Source organism: Homarus americanus, unplaced genomic scaffold (genome assembly GCF_018991925.1).
Source record: "Homarus americanus isolate GMGI-L3 unplaced genomic scaffold, GMGI_Hamer_2.0 scaffold56241, whole genome shotgun sequence".
NCBI classification, from domain to species: domain Eukaryota; kingdom Metazoa; phylum Arthropoda; class Malacostraca; order Decapoda; family Nephropidae; genus Homarus; species Homarus americanus.
Window position 1 is genome coordinate 3908809 of NW_024740202.1, and position 14502 is coordinate 3923310.

General features: G+C 36.2%; 1 protein-coding gene and 1 long non-coding RNA gene across 6 annotated transcripts in view; one reads left to right on the top strand and one right to left on the bottom strand.

Annotated features, from left to right (window-relative positions):
• The window catches only part of LOC121875374, a 42349-nt gene that overhangs the window by 25691 nt on the left and 2156 nt on the right, over nucleotides 1-14502 (top strand). Inside the window, exons 2-4 of one of the 3 annotated variants that reach the window (XR_006090592.1) lie at nucleotides 1616-1847; nucleotides 5292-9480; nucleotides 11337-11476. This is a non-coding gene — a long non-coding RNA (uncharacterized LOC121875374). Of the gene's footprint in view, nucleotides 1-1615; nucleotides 1848-5291; nucleotides 9728-11336; nucleotides 11477-14502 lie in introns of those variants that run through there. The other 2 variants (XR_006090590.1, XR_006090591.1) reach the window with 2 other exon arrangements.
• The window catches only part of LOC121875372, a 131376-nt gene that overhangs the window by 6950 nt on the left and 109924 nt on the right, over nucleotides 1-14502 (bottom strand). For all 3 annotated transcript variants that reach the window (XM_042379925.1, XM_042379927.1, XM_042379926.1), the window contains 4 exons: nucleotides 10612-12091; nucleotides 5095-5601; nucleotides 4245-4352; nucleotides 1631-1771 (listed from right to left, as the gene is read on the bottom strand). In XM_042379925.1, coding sequence (XP_042235859.1) covers nucleotides 1631-1771; nucleotides 4245-4352; nucleotides 5095-5601; nucleotides 10612-12091 — 2236 coding nt within the window. The remainder of the gene's footprint in view (nucleotides 1-1630; nucleotides 1772-4244; nucleotides 4353-5094; nucleotides 5602-10611; nucleotides 12092-14502) is intronic.

The window sequence follows — 14502 nt, forward strand, 5'->3', positions numbered from 1 at the left end:
AAGATTTCACCATTTTAATTGCTAGAAGCCTTCACAAAGATCCTCAGTAAATACAAAGAATGGGTTATTTAAATTAGCCCTACAGTACATGAAATATATTGCAACAGTTGTGGGATATGTCCATATCCAGAACAGTGTGACCCTTTGTCCTGTAAGTGTTGTGGGATATGTCTGCCAGAGATTGAATTGCTTCATTAGTCAGTCACCCTGAGTGTGATGGAAGTATTTGTTCAGACTCAAGGCAAGTTAAAATTTATTAAAAAGTACTTTGAAAGAATGGAATTAGTGTTGACATGATGAAATGTGGAGTCATAAGGAATTTTTTTATGTATATTTTCCAGGTAGGTACTTATAGGGCAAATACTGGCCTACGCAAACTATAACCTGAAAAATTTAAGGTCGAATTATATGTCAGATGGACTTGTATGCCAGTCTATACAGTACATACATAATTTTTACTTATTCCTTTGCTTAACTTCCAATTTAGTGATAATAACTGGAACAAAATTTAACTTGCACTCCACTATTTCTTGTTGTATTCCACTCTACACATATACGGTAGTGGAAGAGAGTGAAATGCCCCTCAACATATACAGTACAGTACATACAACCACAAATTCATGCTCACAACACCTACGTACACATACATAATGGTAATACACTGTACGATGATTTGTCCAATAATCGACAGATTCTCTAATCCTTCCATATCATATTTTTTACATTTACCGTACTTGTACTGCATAATAAATTTTCATACTTTTAACAGAACTCCTCCCCACTCAATATCAGAGCCTTGTGATCATACACTTAACAAAATATTAGTGAGGAACTCGAAAATGAACCTCTACAGCTATTCACTTGTCCCATCTTTCAATGAGTTTTCTTATTCCTGTGGTGAAAAATTCATTTGATTGACTCTGTAACCAATTTCGGATTTCTTTCTTCACCTCTTCCTTATTTGAAAAATGCTTTCCATGTAAAGCAGTTTTGAGAGGACCAAACATGTGGTAGTCTGATAATGCGAGACCTGGACTGTATACGGGGTGCGCCAGTTCTACAAAATTTTCCTCTCAATGTACTGGTGCAATGAGGGTGTTGAAACTTCGACAGGTAGTCCGGAACGATCTTCGTCTACAATGCTTGTTCAGCCATTCTTGAATTGTTCAACCTACTTGTAAATGTTAGCTGGATTGATGCAATTGCTTTCATATTGAAGTGACATTCTGCTATGAATTTCGCTTGGTTTTATCCCTTCCGAATTTAAAAAACAAATAACAGATCATTGTTCATCCAAAGTACAAAATTCAAGTGGAGCGCTCATCGCTAATGCAACACTTACTCGAGACTAATCGAATGGACTGACTAATAAAACAGATGAAGATGTAACTTATGCATATCTAAACATGACATAACATTATCACAGCGCTTGCCCCTCCCTGTTGCCGTCTACATAAGAAAGTCTTGTTACTTTTTGAATGACCCTCGTACTCATGATACTTAATGCATCATATTTTACTGGACTTACACCTATAATGCTGCAAAATGTACCATAGTCTCAGATGATAATTCATCAAGATCTATAATGACAGAAAAATAAACTTCCTTATTTCAGATTGTTGTGACGTACCATAAAGAGTGGCTCATCGTCATCTGAGCCATCGCTGCTGGCATCAGACGAGGATGACCTGATAATTGTTGGGCACCTGGTTGTTGCACTTCCGTTGACTTGGCTGCTCTCAGTGACAATGACCTCGCTCCCCACACCCGCCTTCACACGTCACGAATGGGTCACCAAAACACGTGAAGAGGACATCCAAGGACATGGAAATGGCAGAAAATGCCAGGTGGGGAAGGATGGGGTCACATGAATACATAACCTCAACAATAAATACAAAACTACTTTATAATGACGAAAGATAAAAAATCTATACTGCAAAAAAACTAAATATCTTGAAGTACGGTACAGTATATACTTTCACAATTAATTTCATCAACTTAATTATGCATGCAGCTTATCACAAAGACAGGGTTCCCTTTCCTTTTGGGTAAAATCACTACAATCCAGTCATTGGTAACGCATTCTGATCAAATTTCATACTCAATGGTCATGCTAGATGCTTAGGAGGCTCACAAGAGGAGCCATCTTTACCCACCTGGAGTACAAAGGTGGTGGATTAACATCTTTGGTCATCTTTGACACTTTGACACCTTTAACCTTAGGTGTTGTAACCTGCAGCAGGAATGCAAAAGCTGTACCCATCACAAGTCCAGGAATGTATACCTGTACTTGGACAGATGAGTAACGTAATCACCTAAGTAATGATGTTTGGGATAATGAATGATTGCTCAGCTCTACATTCAGCTAAATCAGTGGGCCTCACAAACATCTTCCAGCATACAAAATATTATCTAAGTTTATTAAATATTTTATTTAATATAAAGAGGAGTAACTACTGTATTTATTAAAATTTCCAAAAATGCTCACCTGAGACCAGATAACATAACAAATTTTAATATTGTCTTAAATTTCTGTGACAAAGGATTATCATTGGTTAATGCTTTACTGATACCTTCATCTGATAATATAAATTGCCGAAAATAAATTACCACTTAGTTTGATAAGCAAGAATGTGATGTGCTTATGATTAAATGGGTAATGGAAATACAGTACAGTACATGTACATAGTTGGAACAATACTGTATTTTGAACCTGTGTATAAGGAGTACAGTATAAGGGAGGTATCTACTGTGTAGGTGCATATGGGACCCAAAAATTACCTCACACCACCTATGAAGCCCAGAAAATTCAGGCATGTTTGGAATGTGTACAGTATATCCATAACACCTGAATATTTGTACTTATAGACTTATTATAAATATCTTCTTCATACTGCACACACACACACACACACACACACACACACACACACACACACACACACACACACACACACACACACACACACAGGCTCTTAACAACAGTATCATGTTAACTATAAACCCCTGATGTGGCCCCTTTATAATCACAAGTGTAAATTATCCATTTTAAGCATCACATTACCAATTAATAATCAGCATTTCATGCGAATTCTTTATGGCTTATAGAATTTACCCTTCCTGATACTTGAAGCTAAAGCATTTCAAGTATAATGAGAAATATATATATACACAGGGTGAGTCAAAAGTCTTCATAGATAGGCAAAATGATCACTTTATTATACAATCACTTCTAAGTCACAAAATATGCTCTATGTGGCCACCATTACGTTTCAGCAAGATGGGGCGCCACCCCATTACGGTATCCGCGTGCGCCAGTGGCTGGATCAACAGTTTCCAGCTCACTGGATTGGCCACCATGGTCCTGTGGAGTGGCCTCCGAGGTCCCCAGACCTCACCCCCTTTGATTTTTACTTGTGGGGCACTTGAAGGCCATGGTGTACCAGGTGAAGAAACAAAACATGGACCACCTAAAAGAACGCATTCGTGATACGTGTGCGCGCATAACACCAGACTTGTTAACGAGCGTTTGCCATGAGTGGGAAGAACGCTTCCGTATGTGCATTCAGTGTAATGGTGGCCACATAGAGCATATTTTGTGACTTACAAGTGATTGTATAATAAAGTGATCATTTTGCCTATGTATGGAGACTTTTGACTCACCCTATATATATATATATATATATATATATATATATATATATATATATATATATATATATATATATATATATATATATATATATATATATATATATATATATATATATATATATATATATATAGTACTTCTTATATTCAGTGTTTAAACTTTAAATCATGACCGTTCCACACTTTGTTTCCACTATATCTAGATAAATTTAAATCGTGTCTACCTCGTCTTTTTTATGAATGGTCCACGTAAATTCATTCCAAACTTAACTAATAAACAGTAATTTCTCCACAATTACTTTTCTTAATTGTATGACTTCCATCTCACTGTCCAGGTTTTGACACTAAGGTCTCATTTATTACCATCATGGAAAATGGCCATAAAACGTTGATGATTTTCATCCCCAGGCTATGTATCATGCTGTAACCAAATGAGTATTTCCTAAATACTGTACTGTGAATTTATTGATTCAAGAACACTGATTTGTTTAAGTGTTACCACAAACTAAAGACAACAAATAGGTAAACAGTACTATTATTATTTACTGGAAAAACTAGTCTACAGTGAGGCCACACATTGACGTTTTACCTACCTGTAATACAGAGATAGTGTGTGTAAGTTGTCTGATGGTAGCGTCCCGGTCTGCCAGCTGCTGTTGTAGCTCCTCTACGCGTGCCACCCATGCCACCTCAACATCATCCTGGCCAGGAAACACACGTACATAACAATTAATCATGAGACATACAAGAGATGTAGCCCAGAATTATAAGTAATCCATGAAATCATTCTTAGGATGTGATAATTAAAAGTGACCCATGATACACCCTCCCCAGGACCCATGACATATCCTCCCCAGGACCCATGACACACCCTCCCCAGGACCCATGACATATCCTCCCCTGGACCCATGTGTTAAAAGTGACCCATGACAAAGCCTTGCCAAGATCCATGTGTTAAAAGTGACCCATGACACAGCCTCCTCAGGACCCATGTGTTAAAAGTGATCCATGACACAGCCTCCCCAGGACCCATGTGTTAAAAGTGGCCCATGACACAGCTTCCCCAGGATCCATGTGTTAAGAGTGACCCATGACACAGCCTCCCCAGCTAATCTGTGAGAGGGACATAACTGCATTCAAAATCATTGAACATAACGTTTCACTACACACGAGAGATAGCCGAGATCCCTCATTCCCCTTCTTAATGATGAACTCTTAACACAGGAAGAAAGTGTACAGTATTCCTTTTCATTTTTTTTGACCTTATGATAATTTTTTTTTTGCACATTCTGTATGTAAGATTGTGTGCACTATCTTCTGTCCTTTCGTCCAAGCAAAACCAGGCAAGTCAGATAGTTACTATATATAGCATTATTTACACAAGTTATATTCATATTATTACTGTATAATCCTGAAGAAATAAGACAAATACTCTGAACTGACCATCTTATCTCTGAGAATCTTTCTGACTCCTAAAACTAGGTCTTGAGCTTGTGTCTCCTGTGCTCCATCCAGGCCAATTGTTCCAAGTTTGACCATGAGCTTGTTGACGCCGTCTGTGTGGGTGGTGCTCTGTGTTATCCCGACCTTTAGTACATCTTTTCCTGCTGGTGATACTACACTGCTTGGGAGAATTTCAGGAACAGAGTGTCCAGAGGTATCCAGCTGCTGAGAGTTCTTGAGTTCATCCAGAAGAGCAGGGGGAGGCGGAGAAGACAGGGTCTTCCGCTGGAATGACACAGTCTTACTAAGTTTTGACCGTCTCGCTACAAAGCCTTCGACTGTTGGAGCCTTCATAAGCTTCCGCAAGTCAGCACCATCTGGGGGTAACAGATTTCCTCGCGAGTCCTCCCGAGACATACGTTTTAAAATACTCTTTAAGGTTTTTCTCTCTGGTGTCTCAGTACTCTCTGGTGAGGAGAGTGGTGGGGAAACATCATCACTAGGCACCTGCAGAAATATAAAAATTTCAGTAATAATGATAATAATAATAATAATGTACTGTAATGAAAATAACAAAATAATATTTTTATTGATGTTATAATAATGTTGTAATAATTACATTAATAACAATGCAATATCTATAGTAACAAATATAAGACACTAATAATGTACAGTAAACCTCCGTTAATTCGGACTTCATTAATCTTGAAATCTGGATAATTCAGACCCTATCTGGCCCATTCATACTCTTTTGGGAAAACTGGAAACTTCTGAAATGTTCCAAAATGTTGCACAAGTACTGTACAGTAGTCAAGTTTATTAATTCATATCATATTGATGCCAGTGGGTCTATTTGGACTCTACCCACAAAAACTAGTAAAAGCTACAAAATCATGGATCAAAACAAATATTGGTCCTATCTACTGTGTGGCTGACAAACCCTACATCATGTACAGTATTATCATATGTCCACGACCCTTGTTTAACCCTACTAGACACTACTTGGCTGCTGAGGCAATCACATACCTGCCCAAAGGCAGCCCAAGCATTCAAGCCCTAAGTTTATAGTTGTTCCTTCTGGTTTAGTGGGTGGCTGATCCAACCAGATGCCACAGGTTGTCACATCTTCACTGCCATGCTAACTGAAGATGACCCAGGACTGTTGCCTGCCTAAAGGAGACTAAGTGTCTTCACCCTCTATTCACAGCTATTATGTCTTAACTACCATTCCGGTAACATTACTCTAAAGATTGTACAGTATACTGTGATACCTCTTGGGATATTTATCTGTTTGCACAACTCCCTATTTTATAACCATGGTAAGTGGTAGTGGTGCTAGTGCAAGGGCCTGACAAGTGCATAAGCATACAAGCAATCCTGATGATGTGAAAATAATAAAGGTGCTGAGCATAGTACACGTGCACAAAAGTTACAACACAAATTAAGCCTATAGAAAAGAACATGATATACATCCATTCTTGCTCTGCACAGCTGATTACTTGCTTCCTGTGCACCAGGGGCTTAGTATTCAATGTGATGTACAATAACTGTGCTGACCCTGAAGAGCTGTATGTATATGGTAACCACTTTCAGATGTTATGTCTGTGTCAGTATTTGTTTTTCATGTTTAATAGAACATGGATACAAGAGAAAACTGTACTAAAGATGTTTGTAAAACGGCCATAAATGGTTTCATTTTGTGCCCCAGAAGATACTCCCCAAGTATTCCGGAAATCTGGATCTCCAATACCACGCTTCCTCCCTATTAGTCCGGATTATCGTGAGTTTACTGTCATAATTCTAATAAAAACAGCAGTAATTATAATGGTAACATTAATAACAATAACTTTAACAATTCTAATTGGAAAACATTGATAATTCTAAGAAAAATTAAAACTCTAATAAAAAGACTAATAATAACCATGATCTACAACTCCAACTGTGAACAGGCAGAAGGTCTTTCAATATATTTCAGTGAACTGACCTTGGTAAATTTCAGGAGCCATCACTATGAAAAGCCTTAAAATAGTCAGAACAATCAGCCCCAGAATGAACAAATGTAAGAAAGCTTCACTCTCATACGCTTTACGAAACTAAGATGGAAAGTGTTTAAGAGAAGCTCCTCAAGAAGCAGCAGCAAAAGAGCTCCTATGAGTAGTGGGAGGTGACAACTACCATGAGTGAGAGGAACCTGGATATCTTGGTTTTGTGCAAAACAAAGTTTAAAAAGGGACAGGAAAAGTGGGTTGGGGACAAGTATATCTGTACTGTATTGACATTACTGTATTATGCTTCTATATCTCAACATTCTTAATTCCACTGAGAGAAATGTATAAACAAGTCATAGAATACCATGTACAGAAGGCATTGTCTGGTGAGTAACTATTTCCATTAACCAATAACAGTAATAAAAATAATTCATAGGTTCACGGGTCAAATCTGGGGCTAGTTTAGACATTTCCAAGGGTTGGAAGATGCAAATTTTGGCTAAAATGAATGGTGCATTCTGGACATGGTTTTTTCCCCTATTAACAGTTCTATTTCCCTGTTATATACTGTACTACTAAAATGTTGCACACAGAATTCAACTAAGACGTTGCAGTTTTTACTGATAAAAAATTCAATCTCACAGATGGAATAAAACAAAAACTTCTCTAACTCCACAATGACTGTCCAATCTGTCCTTAGTTTTGGAAGTAATTATTATTATTATACTAAAAACTTTAATTTATTTCATAAGATTTGAGAATTATTATCTCATTAGAGGGTGGGGATTTCTAACAGCTTGATAATAGGATCAGCACAACTTGATCCTACCTCTGTTGACCTTGATGAGTTCACTGGTTGTGTCCCTGTGCTGGTTATAGTCTGGATATTGTGAAATTTTTTTACAAAGAAACATGGCCACCAATCACATAAATTAGCTGCATTATATTACAACTTACCTATATGTATGCATAAAGTAATATGAAACTAAATAAAACTTTCCACCTGAAAATGTGTGATTAGAACAAATATGGCCATTAATTAGTAAATAAGGCAGTACAGTAAAGCTCTATCCTAATAATAAACACAGCACATTACTCTACAGTACATCTTACCAGTCATTAACAGTACAGTACGGTACAGTATTTTAATGTATAAATAACTTATATTAATTCTAGGCAGTCCACATATCAATTGGACATATGGACAGATTTGTTCTTATCTCAATGTTCATAAGTAGAAGAGCACCTGTATTTGAAACTTACAGAAAGTGGGGAAAGGAAATTTGAGGTGAATGAGCTGTACTGTACATGTAAGTCAATGAATAATTTATAGATGCCTGTAGTACATGAAAATATAACAGTCAAAGTTACAATGCTTCTGGTAGTTGAACGGCAGATTGACCTGAAATCAAGAGGAGGAACATTATGCCTTAATAAGTTTGGCACTGAAATGGCAACTTCAGCTTAATATAATTTATTAGTGTCTGGAGGGAAGCCGTTGCACCAAATAGTGATGGAGAGAGAAAATTAAATGGTTTATCCAATGGATTAATAAATCAACCCTGGCTGCATATGGGGCCTTTGTGGTGCTGTAAGATGCCCAGAAAGGAGCGATGTATTAACAGGATCACCTGACTTGGTGGTAACAGGTAAAAGCAACACAACATACTGTATGGAGTTATAAAAACAAAAACTAAAGACAACCAATAAAGCATACCTGTAATGAACCTACAGTACTTTCATATACAATTTCATAGGGAGTTATCACACGATGATAATGTTTCAATGTTTTGAGTGGTGTGTTGACAGAGTTGGTCTGATATACAGGTTAACCTTATAGCTAACCACTTCAGTGCATCTTAAGAACTGATATAAGAGTGAGGGTTAAAAATTAATATGGTTGTGGGAGAATTGTAAAGAAAAAATACAATACTGTACACTGTACTGTACTGTATTTTTCTCAATTATGGAGAACATATGTGCCCAAAACCTTTTGTAATTTAACTTCTTGTCATCTACAGTAATTCAAATTTTAATGAAATCTAATTACAAATACTGTACAGCTCTGCTTAAATATATTGTATTTTGGCATGTCTTAGTGAAGTAGTTAAGATTGTTTTATCATTCTGGTTACGTTTCAATTTCTTCATACGTAATCAAATATAAATAAAATATAAACTCCAAGAAAGTACAGTAAAACATTTTTAAATATGTACATACAGTATACTGTATTTTATATCTATAACCCTTCAACCCCTCTTCTAATTATCATTCACCATTTTCAGTTTGTTTGTATGAACACATTAAAATTAGCCAAGAGAGGAAATACTGTACAACCAGGATCAAAAGTTCACTCCCTCCTAAACTGAATCATCAAGACCCCAAACTTACAGTCAGGGTAAGTAAGTTTGGAGACTCATTCCCATGACTCAGTTTCACCATGGGGAGTGAAGCTTTGTCCACGACTGTACATCCAAATTATGTTTCTTTGGAAAATTTCTCTAAGTTGTGTATTTTCATCGATTCACATACGTACAACAAACAAATATATACGGACTACAGAATTCTCATTCAAGAAGGTAACATCCAAATACAGTACAGCACGTTGTTAAAAAAAATTGGAATAAAGTGATGTTAACAGAATACAACAGCCAATCATTTTCCATACCTTAAATCTCAGTTACTGGGGGCACGAGTCTCAACAGCTTACGTCTAATTAATGTATTATATAACATGTGCTATTGGAGCAGGTGTGGAAATCCTGGTTTAAAGGACAAATTGCAGCTGAGCATAAAAATTATACATACAGTATACTGTACCTGTCCTAAATATTCTAGGGAAGGTAGTCAAAGACACTACAAAGGTCAGAGAAGGACAGGTAAATCTGAAACACTGAAAAAGTTTTTTCTGTACAACAAACACTCACAAGAACAGGAATCTGTTTGTTTGTTATGCAGTAGTAAGTCATAGCACACTAACACACATTGCACATGAATAAATTCTGGTGGGTTAAAGAAATTGCAGTTTCTGTTTAAGATGCTTTTTTGCATAATTTAGAAACCAATTTAAATAACCAAGCAGCAAAAACTTTGTTAGAAGTATTGTTTGGTGATATATTAGGAAATATAAAATTATTGAACTTTGGTATTTACTGCCTCTTACAGTTTCCAAATTACCTTCAATGTTCTGTATCATTAGTGAGTCCAGTACTGTATAGTATTAGTTTGGTGGATCATTGCTTTTATTAATTAGTGTATTTAAGACATATATCATGTACCTGTCTATGTATCTATGTACTGTGTACATATTTCATGCATAGCTACCATATATGCATAAATTGACCGTAGAGTCACTTGAATATACTGTAGAAATATGGTATATAGTTGATCACAAATACTGAAAATATTATACCTGTATTGTTTCTGTGGTAGCTATCATAATTTTGTAAATCATAAACCAACAAAAACTAAAGACCAATATTTGGTACATGCAATACTGAAGAAAAACTAAATACAATTCTAAGGATTACCTTTAAACAGTCGACTTTTTGATACTGACGAATTGCAACTCCACTACCTGTTGACTGAGACCGGAGAACTTTAGGGGATTCTTGCTTCTCCTTGGACCCTGTCCTTGAAGGCTTTGGAACTGTATCACATTTTGATATTGTATCACTACTTTTCTTGATGCTTTCAATCTGCTTTTTAACTAGTACTGGCTTCTCTTCATTAATTGGGGAAACTTCATTTTCACTCTGACTCTCCCCAACTTTTTTGTCCTCTTGAACTTGTTCTACCTCTTCACTATCACTCTCTCTCGTTGATTGTAACTTAGGAGCAACACTTTCGTGAGGTTTAATATTTAAATCGTGTTCCTCTGTACTTCGTATGCGACCTTCATCCATGGCTCTCTTAAAACTATCACTCCTACTAATTTTATCTTTACTCTCTGTGAGTTTTGAGGAGTCAACAACTGACTTATCAGATGCAGCCACACTGGTCCTTTCCTTTGATGGAGTGTTTAATTTCTTTGATAAAAGTTTGCCAAAAGCTCTTTCTAAGGCTTGGCCACCTTGCACACTGTTACTGTTTGAGTGAATATCTTTTGATATAACTGAGCTACCATTATTAACAAGTTTCTCACCACCTGCATCATCTGTTGTTTTTGTATCAACACCTTTGTTCAGATCGTTTATGGGACTCTTTAACTGATGTTTGGCATCTAATTCTGCCTCTTTCTTTTCTCTTTCTGCAGTGGTTCCAATCGATCCAGTTGGTGTTGTAGGTGACCTTACCACTGTCATTGAGGGTGTTATTCTTGGTCCTGCTGTTGGTTGTGTTGCCGCTACTGATGGTGTTTCTTTTCCTGTGCCCGTTGTTGGAGGCGCAGCTGACGTAAGTAATGCCGCTCTCAGTTTACCCTTGAGCATCCCAGCTGGTCTTGGTTTTGCATCAGCAGTATGTGGTTTATCCTTTGTGGCTTGTGTCTCTTGCTGGAATGGAGAAAGTTTTCCTGGTCCATCTGTAACTGGTGATGTAATTTTCTTGGGAGCAGCATCAGGTTTGTTGGTGGTTGATTCCTTTTGTTGTTCCCCTGCTTTATTTCTTTCTGCCTTTTCTCTCTCTTCTCTCTCCATTCTTTCCTTCTCCTCCTTAACTTTTAAGAGTCTCAATCGAGCAAAAAGAGGCAACCCAGCACCTATGATCCCAGGTTCTTCCTCCTGCTCTGGTGGCTCCTGTTTCTTTAACTTGGCATTCTCCTCCTCCTCCTCTTTCAACCTTTGTCGTTCTTTATCTTCAATTTCCTCTTTTTCCTTGAGAAGTTTTAGACGTTGCAGTAGTGGCAGCCCTGCACCCAAGAGACCCTGAGGCTCCTCATTTGAAGATAACCGGCCAGGGCTGATTGTCTGATTCATCTCATCACTGGTTACTCGAGACATCCTCTTAAGCACGCCTCGTGCTCCTCCCCCAGAAGAATCACTACCACTACGACCGCTGCCACTGATCTTCCTGAGGAAGAGGTGGCAGGAATATGGGGTCAGTAATACAGAGCCATCAGGTATATAATAACAGGTGGGGGAACTAAAAACAGCACAGTTAAGCTGAATGAGAATTATGTAAGTTATACAGAGAATTAACTAAAGAAGGAGAGTTACATGTGAGACAATACTTTGAATTGGAATGACAGACAAATGACAAATAGGTTGAAGCAATACATAAAAAAATTAATATGAAACAGGAACTAAATGATGATAACATATTAAAATTTGCCTACGTTCTGGGATGTTGTACTAAAAGGTAGAACTTACCAATCAATACAACCTTAGTAAACTTGAAAACATGAACCTTTCAAAGAACTGTCAAAATACTGTGTATGCCAGCAATCACTTAGATTAACATCATGTGCACAACAGTTTAATGTCACCAGCACTAGCCTAACACATCTAGCCTAACCTAACCTACAATATATATATATATATATATATATATATATATATATATATATATATATATATATATATATATATATATATATATATATATATATATATATATATATATATATATATATATATATATATTACAGTATTGTAAAATTTAATTACTAAAATCAAGTTATATAATATCATAATGGTGCACTGAATGAAGAACAAATCATCTATGACCGTAAAGAACCTTAAAGGCATGCAAAAAACAATAATATACATGACATACAAAAAAACATGTGGGAATGTATGGAAACTTGGGTGTGTACTGCCAGTGTTAGTCAAATAAATACTCTCAACAAAGTAGATGATATAAGTGCTACAGGATGAAGGTGAAGCAAATATAGATACAGTAATAGACAATATCATAAGACAGTACAGTATATGAAAACTATGCCTTGTAATTCTATGGTCAAATCTACTGGTATACTGTAAGTATAGCTATGGTGATACCTCGAGTACATATCTATACCACTTGAACTAAAGTGTCAATAAAGGTTGTTATACAGAAGGGAATACTAGTTAGTATATGAGCAATAATTACAGGGTACATTATATCATGAACTAAAGAATAGTCATATATAAGAAATAATTACAGGATATCATGAACTAGCTACACACTAAGTAAATAATGTCACTGTCAATAGGATAAATTTTACAATGTGGTGTCACAGTTATCAGTAACAAATTATAAGAAAAATATCTCGGGTAAAATACCAAGTGCTCATATGTACAGTTGCCAGCAAAAGTTCTCCCACAGCCCTGTGTAGCAAGTTTGTGGGAGGAGTTTTGCTGGCAACTGTACCTCAATCGCAATGTGTGGCTCCAGTAAAGGTGAGCTTGTTAACAATCTTGTCTTTATACAGGTTCATCACAATAAAGTCACAAGAGTCCTTTTGGTTCACACTTCCGAGTTATTGACTAAAGGACATTAATGAAAGCTCATATCTAAGTGATTATTCTATACCTTAATGTTTCGGGGAATGTCTTACAGTATCAGGCTATCTTAAGGCACTACTGTCTATGAGTCTAATAAATGATCTTACTATTACACATAATGAGCACTCTGGGTTATTAAAAATACTACTAATCTTGGTTCTCTCTAGAGATTCTTATTGTTCTTGCATTTAGGCAACCCAGGAGGTTTCTGACTAGAATGTGGTAATGGTTTCACTCACAAGTTGAACACTGGCTGAGATGTGTGAGCCATATCAGAAAACCTGGCCAAAGCAAGAGTTAAGAGGTGAATATTCACTACAATCACCTTTTCTGGTAGGGAGAAAAGTAAATGATTGAGAAGTTCAACACCCAAGCCACCCCGAGTCTAGGTAGAGTTGTACTAATGGCCCTCAAACCCTCAAGTACAAGGGTGGCTTAAAGAGGGTGGAACTAACAATGTGATACAGGAGTAAAGGAGGGAGAACCAGCCAATCTGAACCTCATATATATATATATATATATATATATATATATATATATATATATATATATATATATATATATATATATATATATATATATATATATATATATATATATATATATATATATATATATATATATATATATATATATATATATATATATATATATATATATATATATATATATATATATATATATATATATATATATATATATATACACACAGTGGTCTCTCGGTTAACGAGATTTCGGTTAACGAGTTACCTTCCATAAGATTGTTAACTTCGGTTAACGAGCAATCCCTCGATTAATGAGTTTCTTACGAGCCGACCTCCACATGTTTTAGCTTGCATTTGGCGGTCCACCAGCTGTAGTATTAGTCCGCCAATACAGTAATCGGTTCTAGGGCTTAAATTCCTTACCCTTGTAGTATCAAGAAGTTTATACTATTCAATAATTTTAAAAGTTTAATATTAAATTTTTTAGTCATTTTAACAATTATTAAACATA